General features: G+C 41.2%; 1 protein-coding gene across 1 annotated transcript in view; it reads left to right on the top strand.

The window, feature by feature from the left end:
* The window catches only part of LOC127631738 (pleckstrin homology-like domain family B member 1), a 92,028-nt gene that overhangs the window by 2,053 nt on the left and 70,935 nt on the right, over positions 1-19,040 (top strand). Inside the window, exons 2-4 of the mRNA XM_052110025.1 lie at positions 77-175; positions 1,437-1,560; positions 4,094-4,264. Of these exons, the coding sequence (XP_051965985.1) occupies positions 77-175; positions 1,437-1,560; positions 4,094-4,264 (394 nt within the window). The remainder of the gene's footprint in view (positions 1-76; positions 176-1,436; positions 1,561-4,093; positions 4,265-19,040) is intronic.

The raw sequence follows: 19,040 nt of genomic DNA, 5'->3' as shown, positions 1-19,040 counted from the left end.
GATGACTGTACATTTTCGAAGCTTTTTAAGTTTATAAGATTAACAAGATTTTCTCAAAACTTTTTTGTCTTCTAAGGACCCTCGTGTGTCAGATCACGTAAGTGACAACACGTTGGTTATGGATATTTTTAACCAAAATCTTCCCGGTGGCCATCAGTCTCATCAGTTGCTGCAGGTGAGATCAAACAAACTTTATATATGTGAAATCTAATAGATTGTGGTTTTAGTGATTTGTTATCTCTAAATGTGATGTACCAGTCACTGGTGTCATCCTTGTTAAACAAAAGGTCTCTTGCAATTGTTTCATGATACTGATTTGTTACAATAACTCAGACTTATTTTTTCTATTAACTGTTAATTATAATTTTTTTGAGTAGATATTTATACTGGGTTTTTTAAATCCTACCAAGTAGTCAGAGACTTTACTGCCCCAAAAATGATGTTTGTATTTTTAATGAGATTGGGAGAGTTCTTTACAGTTTTTATGACAGTAAGATGGTAAAATATAATATAATAGGGACACTTTACATTCAGTGAGAGATTTTGTCTAGCAGACAGAGGTTTTTGATACAAGGTGACAGGCAATGTGTGGAACAAACCCTTAGGGGCATTATTTCTATCATCACCTCCTGTTCCAAAATGGCTGCAACATCTAGTGGATTTCTCCCTGTTGTAATGGCCTAATCTATGGCAGACAAGCTGATGTTCTTTTTACAACACAATGATCATCTCTCACTCAGATCTTATAAGCTCTGCCTCAACCGATTAGACTAATTACATCCTGCAAATCTTGTTTAAGCTGTCAGGAGTATCCTAAACCCAATCATATACAACAGCCCTGAGGAGATAAAATGATATTTGGAAAGGTGGGGTGCTTGACAATTATCTGGAAAGCAGCTGAAAATGAAAAATAACATATTTTTAAAATAAAATAATGCCTATTCAAAATGATATCCAGTGCAAATATACAGTATCATTATGATTGTGCCTTCAGCAGAATTTGTCATCAAAATAAATTTATGGATTCTGCTAATTTCGATTTGAGAAGATGATGTCATTACATAATAGCAGAATTAGAGTGTACAGTCTTCCCCTCCCAGTCATTACCAGTTCACACTGTTACCATGACAACCGCCCCCTTACTGAGCTCTCAAGTTTCCACTGAGCTCTACTCTCAAGATGTAACTGAGGGAAGGCACTATCCTCACTAGGGTAGATTAAGATAAACACAACCACTTGCCTGGAGTTCAGATAAGTCAATAATTTGGAATGTCTCATTAGCATGCAATGCTATATAATTATAGCCAATTTTATCTGATGTATGAGCCAACTCAATATATCCATAATGCATTTAAACAGCAATTTGTTAAGTGTAAAAAAAGTAATGGTTCTCAGATCAGACAATGACATTTAAGAGGTACACTTTGCTTTCTTAGAGCACTCCATTGGATTTGATTGAGACTGGTAAAGGGCTGAAGGTCCAAGCAGAGCACCCCCATTTGGTCAGTCTAGGAAGTGGCCGCCTCAGCACGGCCATCACCCTCTTGCCCCTGCCTGAAGGTAAGATACTGATACAGTGGACTATCTAATTAAGAACTTTGAAGTCAATGGCCTTTGCAAAATACATTGATGGTAAATCTTCAATCTCAGTAAATCTCCATTACTATCTTAACAAATGGTGGAAATACAGTAGAACACAATCAAAATATGAGCTAATAAAGCACAGCAATCTGTATTCTGAAGTATAAATCTCATACATTTTTTCCATGGGGGATAGATTTTTAACAATAACTTATAAACCTTTAAAGACAGACATACTATGAGCTTTTAGGTTAATCAATCATATATGCTTCTGTTGAAGACATCAGACATTTCATCTTCACTTTAAAAAACAACAAAAAACTTTTTTAATAGTGGAATTTCTGGTAAAGAACTATACTACCCATGATCCAGAAGGGCAAAGATCCACCAATCAGAGAATCGCAGTGAACAAAGTGTGGCAAAAGCACTAAGAATGACACAATCAAGTCGGTCTCCCTACACTCTCAATTTACTTATACACTGGCGGCCAAAAGTTTGGAATAATGTACAGATTTGGCTGTTTCGGAAGGAAACTGGTACTTTAATTCACCAAGTGGCATTTGACTGATCAGATCAAAAATGGCAAAAATGAAACAGCTTTCTCTAGAAACTTGTCAATTAATCATTGTTTTGAAGAATGAAGACTATATAATCCTTGAAATTGCCAAAAACTGAAGATTTCATACAAAGGTGTATACTAAAGTCTTCAAAGAAAAGGACAACTGTCTCTAACAAGATGTAGAAGGACAGATGTACAACTAAACAAGAGGATAAGTACATCAAAGAATCTAGTTTGAGAAATAGACACCTCACATGTCCTCAGCTGACAGCTTCATTTAATTCTACCCGCTCAACACCAGTTTCATGTACAACAGTAAAGAGAAGACTCAGGGGTGCAGCCTTATGGGAAGAATTGCAAAGAAAAAGCAACTTTTGAAACAGAAAAACAAAAATAAAAGGTTAGAGTAGACAAAGAAACACAGACATTGGACAACAGATAATTGGAAAAGAGTGTTATGGATCTTAACCCCATTGAGCTTTTGTGGGATCAGCTAGACTGTAAGGTGCGTGAGAAGTGCTCAACAAGACATCCACATCTATGTCAAGTGTTATAGAACGTTTGGGGTGAAATGTCACCTGAGTATCTGGACAAACTGACAGCTAGAATGCCAAGGATCTGCAAAGCTGTAATTGCTGCTGTCATGTTTATTCTGTTGGTTCATGTTTTTTCAAGTTTATTTCCTGTTCCTGTCATGTGATTTCCTGTTCCTGTGATCTTGTCATGTGTACCCTGTTCATGTGTCTTGTTTTCATTGGTTGATTACTTTGTTTTTTCATTGGTTTAAGTTAATTTAGTCTTGTTATCTTGTTTATAGTTTAGTCTTGTGATTTATTTTTCTTGTTTACTTGTTAACCTTGTCCTTGTATTTAAACCCTCATGTTTGCAATTGTCTTTAATCAGGTATTGTTTATGTAATGTTGTTTGTTCTGTGATCAAGTCAAGTCTAGTCAAGTCAAGTTTATGTTTATGTTTTGTTCACGTTTAAAGTAAGTGTTTCTTGATTTCACGATTCTTAATAAACTGCACTTGGGTTCTACACTTCACGTCATCGTCTCTTTGTTAAGCAACGTTACAGCTGCACGTGGAGGATTTTTTGATGAGAACTATAGTTTAAGATGTTCTGAAAATATTTGTTCAAACTGTAATAGTAATTTTTCACGTTATTAATGTCCTGACTATACTTTGTGATCAGTTGAATGCCACTTTGGTGGACGGACACTGTTGCAATCTATTGTGTAACACAAAAGAAACACAAACCTTTATAATTCAAGAATACACACATGGTCAGATCCCCTTCCTTGTGTGTGAAAAGCTAATTGTCCAAACACTGAGGCAGCAAGGGGTCTTTAAAGACACCCTGTCTTAATTAGAAATCCCCCTCCTCCACCAACCTCCCACCAGTACATACTTTCCCTGATATTGACCAGCCATTTACTATCAGGCTGGAATTCTTCATAGACATATGGAATTCTCTTGCATGCTTTAAGAAATTACCTTATGACAAATAGGGCACTGGAAAATAACTTTTGAGTATGTAATTATCAATTTACATTAGTGACTGTGTTGCTGTATTAGTGTTAATTGCACTTATACTTGCTCATGTTGAGGCTCAGGAACTTTCAGGGGTCAAGCTTTCATCATGTTCCAGATAACAGATGAGGCTCAGGAATGTGATTTTACTCACTGAGACAGAGAGCACACCAATTAAGGTTACCAATGATTAAGTTTTAATGTAGTATCTCTATTTTTAACAATAAAAGGTGTGGGATACAATGGAAAATTAAAGATGATACCTGCTTATGTTCTTGTAAAGTTATCTAAAGCTATACAGCTTTAAATATATATATATTATTTTTGTATTTATTTTTTCCATCCAGAAACTTCACATGGGATGTGTTGTGTTAGCAAATAATCTTTGAAATCAGCATCCTATGGGGGTTGTTTGTCTAGGCAAGACCACTCTGGGTCATGGAGCCATGGACATTAACATCCAGGGCCCAGGGATTGCAGCTCAACATTGCTTTATCGAGAACAAGGCTGGAGTCATCACTCTGCACCCCTGTGGAAACAAGTGCAGCATGGATGGACTACCAATCACCAAGCCTTTTCGCTTGTCTCAAGGTAAAGAACCTCATACCAAATGTATTAACTGAGCAATGTTCTAAGGGTGTGTTCACACTTGGCAGGTTTGGTTCGAATAAAACTAACTCTGGTGCGATTGCTCTGTTAGTGCGGTTCATTTGAACAAGTGTGAATGCTGTCACCCGAACCTTGGTGCGCATTAAACAAGCGGACCGAGACCCACTTGAAAAGTGGGTCTCGGTCCGCTTCCAAATGAACACTGGTGCAGTTCGATTGATATATGAGCGCAACATGGACCAAAGATGTTCTAAACGGATCAAAAACAGGAAGTAATTTGTCTAATACTGACCACAAGCATACCTGGTTCTTCTCATCATAGGAGCTATGTTGCCCATTACAGTTCGGTACTGGCGTCAGAACCGCCATCAGCTGTCCTTGCAGCATATCTTCAGTTGTGTGTGCAACGGAGGAATTCCTGCCGTTGTTTTGACTCCTTTACACATTTTATTAACTCTTCGTTTGTTCTCAGCTGGTAAAAATACCACCATGTATACATATATACATCCAACGAGCGCATTTCGCCCAGCAGCCAGCATTGTTTTGGATGTTCAGTAAGTTCCGTCAAAAAATATACATCATAAAAGCTTTCCAATCAGGTCGTGACTTTTCCCTGATGCCTTTGGTTTCGTATTGTTAGGTTCGGTGTTAAAATGCCAGTGTGAACGCTAAACAAACCAGGACTAAATGTATCATTTTCATTTTTGGTCTGGACCAAGAGGACCAAGAGAACCAAATTACAAGTGTGAACACACCCACAGTGTTGTTCCTATTGCAGATTTGATTCATTCACAATTGTTAAATCGGAGGCCTTCTCATCCTCTCTTCTTCACTCGGCTTTTTATGGTTCTCAGTGGACTGAACAATTTTATTCAAATAATAGTGCATTCATAATCAGCATCAACTCCACCAGAATTCAAGCACAAATCTTAAGTGTAAAATCTCTTTGCCATTTCTATGAAAAGGAATCAATGCACCCATGCCTAATGGGAGTCTGCTCCTCCTCTGTCTTTTGTCTGAGGGAACAATTTGACAAAACAAGTTGGGGGAAGGGGTGTGTTTGGTGTAATCTTGATTGTATGAGCTTCTTGTGTTTCACTGTTGTTGAATGCATTTTCTCAAACAGATTCAGTATAATGGTCAGAATAATGTCTTATTTTTATGGCAACAGTCCTTACACAGCAATAACCTGTGGAAGGGATCTTAAATGTAATAGAACAGACGCCCCTTGACATGCAGAGTTGGGAAACTCTGACTCAGGGGTGAGCAATTACACCTCCTCCTCCCCATCCCTTATCTACGAGGGAAATTAGTTGCACCGCTGACTGGGAGACAGCTGTTCAACTTTACCACCCATCGCTAAAGCGTGCTGGGGTTCAATCTTAATACTTACGAAATGCCCGGATACAATACAGCACCACTGGGTTGCCCTTTAATGGATTACATTTCTATGACTGGAAGTCGCTAATAGTGGAATCTTCTTTACTACGCACACTGGACACCCATTGTACTTTTTAAAGTTTCTGATATAGAAATTCGATAACGCATGTGGAATAATTGACGGACACTTGGTGGACAAAGGATTTACCGGGACAAAGAAAGTACTGTAGGTCTCCATTCGCCTAAACTGTAATTCCCCAATGTAAAAATACGTGCTTTGATATTTAAAGGGACAGTTACAAATTACCTGAAAGAGACGGGAAATTTGACCGTTTGGATTTAAAAGTAAGTGTGCGAGGATGGAATCGATAATCGTTTTTGCAAACTTTTGTTGATATTTAAAGAAATTAAGTAGTTTTATTATAGATTGGGCTAAGCAGTTTTATTTTTGTCACAGGTAGTCATCATCATTCAAGGGGCCGTTCACACCGAACTCGTACGGAGCACGTGCTTAAAAGAGGCGATTTTGAATTGATACTTTGTCTAAAAACACGGCGCTCCTGTAGGCCTACTAAACGTGGCGCAACGGTCAAATAAGTCATTCTAGTGCATGTTTATATAGGAAAACACTTTAAACCAGCGCGAACGGACTGCATACGTTCGGTGTGAACGGCCCCTTATGTCCTTCAAATTGTCACAAACTTTCAGCTTAGTAATACTAAAACGTCATGCAGTATTCAAATTCATATTTTAAAAGTTAAAATGTATTTGAATTGCTAGAGTACTGGCGCGGATATTCTAAACAGGTGTTTAAAGCAAACACTATTGCAGACAACAGTTCTCAAATGAGCTCATCATTTATTATGAAAAATAACATAATTTTTCATCATGTTGTTGTATTAGACTGCAGTTATAATGATCAAAAAACCTTAATCAAAATCAGCATTACATATAAGAATGTTAAGGTACACAAATTAAAATCTTTATAGTAGAGACAATAGGCTATTGTCATATTGATATAGGCTACATTAGATTACATATGATGTTATCAGTACATGTGTAGGCATAGGAAGATTAATTCATAATAAACCTTGGTCCAAATCTCGCAGAGTGGATTCGCTTCCATGTTGTCAGGGTCATGGGTGTGCATATAATGTTACACTTCTATTCCTGGTCAGTGTGACCCAAGAGTGCTGCTAATCCTGTTTCTATGCAGCCCTTCCTCATTCTCCACACAATGTTTGCTCAGTCTGACTAGCCACACAGTGCTTTTATTTGTCAGGATCTGTACTGACAACAATTGCTGTAATAGACGAAAGAGAGATAAGGGTATTTTTCCTTATTCTACTTTGTTAAGTACCCCTGTAACCATGTGCATACTTAACCTGGTGTAGAAACAGTTTGTGTTGGGTAAGGTCACATCCAAACTGAATTTAGAACCATCTTCTCAAGTGACGCCCACCATTTAAGAGGTTTGTGCATGTCTTAAGGGGATATACGTGTAGGAACTTTGAGTTGCATTCTAACTCGGTTGATATCATGCATGTTCTGCATGCATGATACCACTCAAAATATATTAAACATCAATTGTGATCATAAAGAGTGACAAACTATGAACATTTTAGATATCTAAACATCACTTTAGTTGAAATGTTGGCAAAATACGCTGCATCACTTATAGCTAAAAGACCACATGCTTTCTGGTATGTGTGGAATTGGGTAAAGTTTAGAATTAATTACTAGTTTGCTTTAGCCTTTGATCTTTCCAGAAGCTGTAAAACTTGATACCATGGCAACCGCTGTGCACTCTTTTTGGCATCCTGTTGTCTTGACATCTTCTGTCTCCTCTTCACATCCCTCTTGTTTCCAGTTGGAATGGTTTGGGACCTATGACGCACCATACTCCATGTTTGCCAACTTTACTGAGATCTAAATAGTAATGTAATCATTTATTGCAAGGGGTTTGACACAGGTCCAGTGTTGTTCTTTTTACTATGATTATATGAGGCATATCTGTTCTGCTTTGTTATCTGCAATTCGGATAATAATTGACGTGAATAATTCAGTTGAAAATGGCCAAATACTATCACTCTTATTTCCAGCCCATTTCATCAATTTGCTTTATCCTTGGGTCATTGATGTCTATTTTAGTAGACATTTTAACACTAGCCTTTAAACAGCTAATATTGAACACATTTGAACTATTTGTGTGTTGTGTGTGTGAGCATGTATTTATCACTTTGTGGGGACCAAATGTCCTCATAAGGATAGTAAAACCCGAAATATTTGACCTTGTGGGGACATTTTGTCGGTCCCCATGAGGAAAACAGCTTATAAATCATACTAAATTATGTTTTTTGAACATTTTAAAATGCAGAAAGTTTTCTGTGAGGGTTAGGGGATAGAACATATAGTTTGTACAGTATAAAAACAGTTATGTCTATGGAAAGTCCCCATAAAACATGGAAACACAACGTGTGTGTGTGTGTGTGTGTGTGTGTGTGTGTATACAGTGGCGGGCCATGCATTAAAAGTCTATCCTTCAGTGTGATTCATGCCATTAAGAAAACACAGTTTCACAATGAATAAGATTTGAGCATCATACATTATGTTGCAGCTAACTAATAATACCAATTGACACTTTAAAAACACATCCACGCACGAAAGCCAGAACTTGAAATTAAACTTAATGCTCATTCAAGCCTAATTTTAACTGCAGAATGACTGTATTGTGAAATGAACGTCTCCCGAACAGACATTCAAAAATCATAATTCTTCATTTGAATCTACCAAGGAGGTCTATAATACTTGGAAAAATCGATCTAATAATATTTGCGATTTAAATGTTGCTTGCCATACATTTCGTTTCGTCAGGGTAAATGGTTTTGGTGCGTTCCATTCAAGTTGGATGTGGGATATTCCTACTTGATATCTCCGACCATAAATGCATTCCATTCCCCGATATTCAAAACTGCAGCGCTCCCATTAGCTTAGCAGGGGTTTGACTCTCATTAGAGATGTCTCCTAGCAACCCAACTGATAAACAATGCTGCAGCGCTAGCATATGCGCTTCAGGTTTACGATTATCAAAAGAGATTATAATGTTTTATACACCTGTTTCTGCAGGCGTTTGTTAAACAAGCTTTAATATCATGTAATGTTGAAACGAACCAATTTATTGATATTATTTAATAAAGTGAACGTTTATCACTTACTTTGTATATCTCCCTGAGTCTCGGCATGTTTGTGTGATATCATGCCACTGCATTTCGGTGAAATCGGAGTTAAGAATTTCTGCACGAGCCTACAAGATATAATTATGACTTAAAGATGCGTTCCATTGCAACAGGAAGTTGTAAAATCCAACTTTCCGGGTTGAATGCAATTCAGCACTACTTTTCAAAACTTGATCCGACACTGAATGCTCCAGCAGACTAATTTACACTTAGAAAACGTCTCGGGTTATGACTATAACCCTTGTTCCCTGAGAAGGGAACGAGACACTGCGTCGTTGAAAACGACTCTTTGGGGAACGCTCCTTAGCGTGCGCCTCTGAATTATGAATGAAACTATTCCAATCTTGATTGGTGTTGCGTCATGACGTAACATGTGACGGCATAACCGGATGCATAAAAGTGATGCCGGTACACACACACATTAGCCTAGCGATGAAGCAAGCCGCTCTCAGGCATTGAGGGGCGTGGCAGGACGACGCAGTGTCTCGTTCCCTTCTCAGGGAACAAGGGTTATAGTCATAACCCGAGACGTTCCCTTCCGAGGGAACTCGCACTGCGTCGTTGAAAACGACTCTTTGGGGAACGAATGCCCACTAGGCCACGCGACCGAAAAAAGGCCTGCCCTAGAGTGAAACTGAACTCAGGCACTCAACTAGGACGAGAGCACACGTGTGCCAGGCGTACTAGGGAGGTGCAGACTATAAAACCTGATGAAAGTGTGCGGGGTAGCCCAACCGGCTGCCTCACAGATCTCCTGGAGGGGCACTCCCGATAAGAGAGCCCTAGAGGACGCCATGCCTCTAGTTGAATGAGCCCTTATGGCCAAAGGTGAAGGCAAATTGCGCACCTTGTAGGCCGAGATAATAGCCTGAACAATCCAATTACTAATGGTTTGTTTCGAGGCAGGGAGCCCCTTCTTAGGTGACCCAAAACACACTAACAGTTGGTCCGACCTCCTTCAAGAAGAGGACCTCTCGAGGTAAATGCCCAAAGCTCTGACAGGGCAGAGCAAATGGAGCCTCTCTTCTTCTGCCGACACATGAGGTGGAGGATGAAAAGCCTGCAGGACCGTAGACCGTGCCGTGTTAGAAGGCACCTTAGGCACATAGCCAGGTCTCGGGTGCAGAATGGCTTTAACTCCGCCAGGGGCAAACTCCAAGCAAGCTGGTGTTACTGCCAGGGCTTGAAGATCTCCCACCCTCTTTAGAGAGGTAATAGCTAAGAGAAAAGCCATCTTGAACGTCAGGTCCTTGGGCGAAGCCGACTGAAGGGGTCTGAAGGGGGCCAGGGATAACCCTTCGAGAACCACCGCCAGGTCCCAGGCAGGAACCCTGGACCTGGTTGTCGGTCTCATCCTCCATGTACCACGGAGAAAACGAATGACCAGCTGGTGCCTCCCCAGAGGCCCATCACTCAGTGGTGCATGGAAAGCCGAAATGGCAGCCACGTACACCTTAAGTGTGGAAGGGAGAGACCCGCAGAGAAACGATTTTGAAGAAACTCCAGAACTGAAGCCACCGGGCAGTTAACTGGATCTAATTCATGTTCTCTACACCAAGTGGAGAACACATTCCACTTGAGGCCATATAATCTCCTAGTAGGCGGAGCCCTAGAGCTAAGTATGGTTTCAACCACCCCCGCTGATAGACCAGCATTTAGGTACTGAACCCCCTCAGGGGCCAGACCCACAGTTTCCACAGCTCTGGACGAGGGTGGAAAACTGTGCCCCCTGCCTGAGACAACAGATCCCTCCTCAGAGGAATCTGCCGTGGCGGAGCTATCAGGAGTGAAATTATGTCTGAGAACCATACTCGGGCCGGCCACATCGGGGCAACCAGAAGTAGACTGATGCCCTCTTGGCGGACCCTTTCCAGGACTCCCTGGATCAGAGCGATCGGGGGAAATGCATACAGGCGAGGCCTCGGCCAGGCCTGTACCATGGCATCCAACCCCAGTTGGGCTGGATGTGAGAGGGAGAACCAAAGTGAACAGTGGGACGTCCCTCGAGACGCGGATAGATCCACTTCCGATGGTCCAAATTTGTCCCCTATCGACTTCACCACCTCTGGATGAAGTCTCCATTCCCCGGGCCTCAGCCCCTGCCTTGACAGGATGTCTGCTCTCTGATTCTGAACCCCCGGAACATACATTGCTCTGATAGACAGTATTTTTCCTTGGGACCAAAGAATTATCTGATGCGCCAGTCTGCACAGAGGGCGCGATCTGAGTCCCCCTTGTTGGTTCAGATAAGCTACCACTGATGTATTGTCTGAACGTACTAGGACATGGTAACCTTAGATGTCTGGAAGGAAGCTCCTCAGAGCCCTGAACACAGCCAACATCTCTAGACAGTTTATGTGCCAAGAATGATGATGGTCCTGCCACAGACCCCTGGCAAAGCGGCCGTCCATGACCGCGCGCCAGCCAGTGAGGGAGGCGTCTGTCGAAACGGTTTTCCGGCGACATGATGCTCCCAACACTGGCCCTAGGGACAGGAACCAAGGTTTCTTCCATATTAGCAGAGAACGAAGGCACCTGCGCGTTACTCTGATTGTACGAAATGGATTCCCCTTGGGGGAAAACCCCTTGGCTTTCAGCCACCACTGGAGGGGCCTCATGTGTAGAAGGCCCAAAGGTATAATGTTGGATGCCACTGCCATGAGGCCCAGCAGTCTTTGAAACTGCTTTACAGTGATGGCCTGGCCTAGCTTTAACCCGGACACCATCGCCAGAACGGACTCGATACGTGCAGTAGACATGCGTGCCTGCATCGTAACCGAGTCCCACACAACACCCAGAAACGTTGTGCACTGGGATGGTTGTAACACACTCTTTTTGTGTTGAGTCTCAACCCCAAACTTCGAATATGGCCAGGGACGACATCTCGATGCCGAACCGCCATTTCTCGAGACTGGGCCAGAATGAGCCAGTCATCGATATAATTCAGTATCGCGGATGCCCTGAAGTCTCAGAGGAGCAGGAGCTGCATCCATACATTTGGTGAATGTGCGGGGAGAGAGTGCTAGGCGAACGGAAGAACCCGATATTGGTAAGCTTCAGCCCCGAAGCGAACCTCAGGAACCTCCTGTGACATGGAAGGATGGGTACATGAAAATAGGCGTCTTTTATATTATCGTGACAAACCAGTCCTCGGATCTGATCTGACTCACGATGACAGGAATGGTAAGCATTTTGAACCTGAACCTCCTCAAAGGCCGGTTCAAAACTCTGAGATCTAAAATCGGCCTCAACCCCCATCCTTTTTGGAACTATAAAGTACCGGCTGTAAAGACCGGACTCCCTGTCTGAATGAGGAACACGTTCTATGGCCTCCTTCAGCAGCAGAGATTGCACTTCTTGTTCCATCACCTGAGCCTGCTCCGGAACCACTGTAGTCTGCACCACCCCAGAGAATTTGGGGGGGCGGTGCCCGAACTGCAGTCTGTACCCTGATTTTATTATATGCAGGACCCATGCAGATATGTTGGGAAGATGATTCCATGCCTCTACAAAATCTACTAAGGGAACCAGCCTCTCGAGGCTGGTCTCGGGTGTTTTTCGAGCACTGTTCTCGACTTCCTGAAGCGAGATACCGGCAGGATTTAGTCGATACACTTCTTGTGACCACAATTGATGTGTGTTTTTTATTTTTTGACGCTGGAAATTGATGTGGTCCGAAGCGTCAGAGACGGCGGGAACTGACACCGATTTCCTGAGGACTCCACTGCGAGAGCAACCTCGGTTGCTCTGCAGCGGGGGCAGCCCTCCGAGGTTCTACCACCTCGGTAGGACCTCTTTCCCGAAGCTTCAACTAAGGGAACCAGCCTCTCGAGGCTGGTCTCGGGTGTTTTTCGAGCACTGTTCCCGACTTCCTGAAGCGAGAGACCGGCAGGATTTAGTCGATATGGTTCTTGTGACCACAATTGATGCTTGTTGTTTTTTTATATTTGTTTTTTTTTTGTTTTTTTTTTTACACGAACGGCACGGTGTGCGTTCGCTGGAAATTGAGGTGGCCGGAAGCGTCAGAGATGGCGGGAAACCAACACCGATTGTGTGCCGCCATGTAAGCCCTACTTATTAAAGCAGATGTATCTCTGCAGGGCTTACTAGGCAGCGCCGGGGTTTTAGCCCATATCCCGTGCCCCCAAAACATCGTCTGTAATCAAACACTGGGGCTGGAGATACGGGACGAATGCGGTTTACCCCACGATCTCGTTTTAGATATCTTTGTGGAGATCGGGGAAAAACGGCAAACCCCGGCGCTGAGGTTGTGATCTGTGCCGCAGGAAACGCACGTCTAATTTGCTTTCAACTTGCGTTCCCTGCTCATTTTGTGGCCAGCTGATATTCAGTCTGGCCACGGCACGCGTCACAACCTCAATCAGCTCCTCATAAGCTTGGCCAAAAACTGGCGTGCTTGGCTCACGGTCGTCCGCATCAATGCTGAGCATATCCACTTCCTCGGAAGCAGTGAGCTCAAGCATCGGGACCTGATCATGGGCAGAAGAAGCTGCGACGCGGGCTGCTGCACCACTCACAGTAGGCTCGGGATCCTCAAACGAAGAATGAGAAAGTGCCGCAGCAGTCTCATTCTCATCTGCAAAATCCCGCTGCGAACCCCGCGATCTCAATCGCCGCGCTGCCTCAACAGACGCGGGACCAAAACCGTGGGGAACGCGAGCCTGACCGTGCTCATCAAAGCACGCCAACCGGGAGCGCAGCACTCTCATGGGTAGTGCTTCACAACTTTCACAGGCAGATCCCTCGAGAGCTGCCTGTGCGTGCTGCGCTCCCAAACAGTTCACACATAAAGCGTGCGTGTCCCTACCCGTAATGAAACGAGGGCAGGGGTGCACGCACTTCTTGAACTGTTCGGTGGCCATAATATTTTTAAATCAGACAAACAACACCAAATAAGACAAACAATTTCAACATAGAGCGCTTGCTGAAGAGCGAAAGCTAATGTGTGCGTGTACCGGCGTCACTTTTATGCATCCGGTTATGTCGTCACATGTTACGTCATGACGCAACACCAATCAAGATTGGAATAGTTTCATTCATAATTCAGAGGCGCACGCTAAGGAGCGTTCCCCATAGAGTCGTTTTCAACGACGCAGTGCGAGTTCCCTCGGAAGGGAACTCCTGATGTTGCTATAACAATGCAAAAAGCACTTACCAATTACTTGAAGTGAAAATCAGTCCTCATTTCCTGTTTAATAACTTAAATGATCACACGGTCATGCAGAGCATCTCCTGTTTTTAAATCCTTAAGGATCTCTTACGTAATGGTGATGTGACAGTGACAGCCGACTCGTCAGCAAGATCTCACGCTTTTCGCTTGAATTCAGTACATCACTTAAAGCGTGATTGCGTCACTCATGGCCAGCTAGAAGACCTCAACTGGGACATATCCTAAAGATCACACCCACCAAGAACAAATAAATCAATCTGATTGGCTGATGAATCTGACAATCTGACTTTGGTTGCTCATTCGTTTGCACTGTTGAGGGATTCTGTAGAAATTCTGAAGGCCTGAGGGGGTGGAGCTCAGACTCACATGCTGCTTCGGGCATGCGATTTGTGAAACAGTTGTCACACTTTGCTTGTAAACATCAAGGAATAAATTCTGACTGGATAAATGTTTTCCCTTTGTAGATTAATTAAGAGTGGAAAGTGGTTAAAAATACATAGCTCTGCTGACCCTGAGAATTCACCACTGTATATATATATATATATATATATATATATATATATATATACAGTGAAAACCGTTAAGGTTAAAAAGCACTATATAAGTGCAGACTATTTACGATTTACTATTCCACTTTAAGTAGTCCTCCTAAGCATTCTTCTCTCCTAATAGTTCTTCTTTTGTTTTCGCCAATTTGCATTCTTTGTGCATATCGCCACCTACTGGGCACAGAGGAGAATTTATAGGAAAAAAAGTCTTAAATGTTGATCTGGTTATCACCCACACTTATATCACTTCTGAAGACATGGACGTAATCACTGGAGTTGTATTGATTACTTTTAGGCTGCTTTTATGTGCTTTTTTGAGTTTCAGAAATGTAGTCACCATTCACTTATGCATTGTATGGAGTCATATGCATTTGGGATGGCATGAGGGTGTGTAAATGATGAGAGAATTTCCATTTTTGGGTGAACTATCCCTTTAATTTGCTAGTTGCCAGGTGATTTTGACCTGAAGTATATTGGCAGAGGTACACATGCACTTTCTTTAATTTGCCTTCTCAAAGTGCATTTATGGCTGTTAGGGAAACGGTTCATCTGAGAGCGGTGGGGGAATCAATCTCTCAGTGCAGTTATGGCTGTTAGAGAAATGGTTCATCTGAGAGTGGTGGGGGAATCAATCTCTCTGATTAATGTTGTGGAGATGGGCTTTGCATGTGGAACAGCCACTTTCCTCTCCAGATGCACATGCCTCTATCTCCACACTTTTTCATTTACAAGTGAGGCCTATCTTCTCGCAAATGGCCTCATGAATTCGATTACAAAATGGCTCTTAGTCTTGGTTTGCTGGGGATGTTGTCTATGACATGGAGAGTTTATTTAGAGTTGTTGCTTGTCAGAGCTAGAGTGCAACACAGTTGTGTAAATGTGTTTGACTAATTTCAACAGAAATGTCATCAATATTTTTTGACACATTTGTGTAATATTTGTGAGACATTCAAAAGTTGTTCCAGAGGTGCAGCAGTGGTGTTGAACTAGCGATATTGACTGTTATTGCTAATCAATTATTTACATAGAAATACAAATATTGCCTGTTCATGATTCCTTAAAGGGATAGTTCACCCAAAAATAAAAATTCTGTAATCCTTTACTCACTCTCTAGTTGTTTCAAATCTGTATGACTTTCTTTCTCCCTTGAAACACAAATGGAGATGTTAGGCAGAATGAGTCAAAGATTTTTCAGGAATTTAAAATTTTAGGGTGAACTATGCCTTTAAAAATTCATTATACTAAGAAATGTAATGTTAATATTCTGAATGAAATGAACGCAAATCAATTAAAATCAATTAATAGGGCTCTGCTCCCTTGAAAGATTTCACTTCGGGGAGACTCCATTCAAATTAACCAATAAAGTAGCTAGTGGTTTGTGAAATATAAATCTTCATGAGGTAGTTTTAGACAGAATAGCCTATTGAGTGTGCTTTTATGGAAAAGAGGACATCAGTGAAAGCACCATGATTAAAATTCCAAACCTGATTAGATGGGGATTGTTACATGGGGCTGAAATAGTGTCAAAACTTCTTTTAGCATAAAACACTTTTAAAGTAAAGTATAGGTTTCCTGGAATATAGTTAAGAGTCGGCATACATAAAAAGCAGACAGCACATCTAAACTGCATGACGACAAGAGTGTAGATACTGTAGATGCCCATCTCAGCAGGTGCGAATAATGGGTCATATATTTTCCCTTATGTCCCGTAGTGTTGTCCGTGGCACTACATTACTGTCCATTGCTTCACCTCATAAATCTACTTCCAGACTCTTTACTGAGCATTGCGGGTAAATCTATCAACCTTTGTGGCACTGTAGTGGCCAAAGTAAATAATTCTTATGTGTTTAGAGGAATTTTATGGGGCACAGTGCAGATACGTAATTTCCTGCAAGCTATATTTTAGTGTGCAGGCATGTCTCACATTAACTTGGGTAATATTGTTATTAGCATCATCATCACTCCATGGGAATGTCTAACTTCTTGTTGCACAGTTGGTATTAGGCTATCAGTCATTTCCTGCATGCCAGGACTGTTAAATATTGGCTGAGGCCTTTCCACTTTATGCCATGCATAAACAATTATATTAAATTTGATCTCAAAATGTTACCTGCAAAATAGAAAGTAAGGCGATCCGTTAAATGATCCACTGAAAGAATGCTCACAGTATAACCCAACCTGATGTAGTATATCATGTCATTTAAAAGCCAGTACATTTGGGTTTGATTTTTTGAGCTGGTCTTATATATAGTATGTATACAGTATATTCACTGGCAGCCAAAAGTTTGGAATAATGTACAGATTTTGCTCTTATGGAAAGAAATTGGTACTTTTATTCAACAAAGTGGCATTCAACTGATCACAATGTATAGTCAGGACATTAATAATGTTGAAAAATTACTTTTACAATTTACTTAAACTACTGAAACAGTGTTCTCATTAAATATTCTCCACATTCAAGCTGTCAGTTTGTCCAGATACTCAGGTGACATTTCACCCCACACTTCCTGTAGCACTTGACATAGACGTGACTGTATTGTCGGGCACTTCTCACACACCTTACAGTCTAGCTGATCCCACAAAAGCTTGATGGGGTTAAGATCCATAACACCCTTTTCCAATTATCTGTTGTCCAATGTCTGTGTTTATTTGTACACTCTAACCTTTTATTTTTGTTTTTCTGTTTCAAAAGTGGCTTTTGCTTTGCAATTCTTCCCATAAGGCTGCACCCCTGAGTCTTCTCTTTACTGTTGTACATGAAACTGGTGTTGAGCGGGTAGAATTCAATGAAGCTGTCAGCTGAGGACATGTGAGGCGTCTATTTCTCAAACTAGATTCTCTGATGTACTTATCCTCTTGTTTAGTTGTAAGTCTAGCCTTCTACATCTCTTTCTGTCCTTGTTAGAGACAGTTGTCCTTTGTCTTTGAAGACTGTAGTGTACAGCTTTGCATGAAATCTTCAGTTTTTAGCAATTTCAAGGATTATATAGCCTTCATTCCTCAAAACAATGATTAATTGACAAGTTTCTAGAGAAAGCTGTTTAATTTTTGCCATTTTTGACCTTAAACCATGCCAGCCTATTGCATACTGTGACAACTCAAAAACAAACACAATGTAATTTAATGAACCAAATAGTTTCAGCAGTGTTTGATATAATGGCAAGTGATTTTCTAGTACCAAATTAGCAATTTATCATGATTACTCAAGAATAAGTTGTTGGAGTGATGGCAGCTGGAAATGGGCCTGTCTAGATTTGATCAAAAATTACATTTTGAAATAGTGATGGTGCAGTTTTTTCATCAGTAATGTCCTGACTATACTTTGTGATCAGCTGAATGCCACATTGGTGAATTTAAGTACAAATTTCCTTCTGAAACATATATATATATATATATGATTTGGATGGGTGGATTGAACACATGGAATTGGAAATCACAATATTTTGTCATTAGATGTCTATAGGCCTCTTGTTTCTCTCAAGATTTTTAATGAAATATTATGCAAAATATGTGCTAAGTTTGGTGGGCTTTAAACCTATAGGATTTGTTACAGTCAAAATGGATGTGTATGGGATTGATCCTCTGATCAGTTACATAGAGTAGGACAACCTGAAAGCTTTATAGTCAGAAATGGGTAAGGAATTTTGAAAAACCCCTAACCCAAGGTTGTGACGTATTGTCTTAGTCAACATAACAAGCACCAGAGGCTCTGATAAGCAGGAAGTCAATAAAGTTGGTGTCATTTCAAAGCCATTACCTTTGGTTTGTTTTTTGAAGGTGCTGCCTGTTGTCAATAATGATCGAGCTAGTCAGCAGCTCGTGCTGATGCAGATAATACTGCAATTAACAACCCTGATCCTTTATTTAGTGACAAAATTAAAGAAAACATGCTTGATGTGTTAAAAGCAGGTAAATACACAATTTAGTTTACACAGTGGTTCAGAGAGTTCTCTGTGCTGGCTTTGTGTGCTCTAATAAGACCTTGTCCTGTCAGGACTTGAGGGGTAATCAAATGTTCTGCCCCCTTCTGCCCCAAACAAAAGGGCATCTGGCACTCTGTATTCATCACACATCTGCACAGGCTGGAAAGGTTTTCTGTGAGACCTTTACATACCTTGAATAAATACATTATAGGCTAGATTAGCTCAGGCCTCTCTGAATATAGTTAGAGTACATTTAATCAGTATAGATTTTGTGTTAAATTGATAGGGTTTACCAGCAATGACATTACACACCTGCAAGTGTTAAGTAAATGTACAGATAAAAAAGTTTTTTTTTTATTTTATCTCATGTTATCCCAGATGTGAATTACTTTCTTGTGCAGAACACAAACAAAGATTTTTATAAGAAAACCTCTGCTATGTAGGTCCATACAATGCAAGTGAATGGTGGTTAAAATAATG

This window comes from Xyrauchen texanus, chromosome 38, assembly GCF_025860055.1.
Source record: "Xyrauchen texanus isolate HMW12.3.18 chromosome 38, RBS_HiC_50CHRs, whole genome shotgun sequence".
NCBI lineage: Eukaryota > Metazoa > Chordata > Actinopteri > Cypriniformes > Catostomidae > Xyrauchen > Xyrauchen texanus.
Note: the sequence above shows the minus strand (reverse complement) of the source record. Positions and strands in the feature narration are given on the sequence as shown.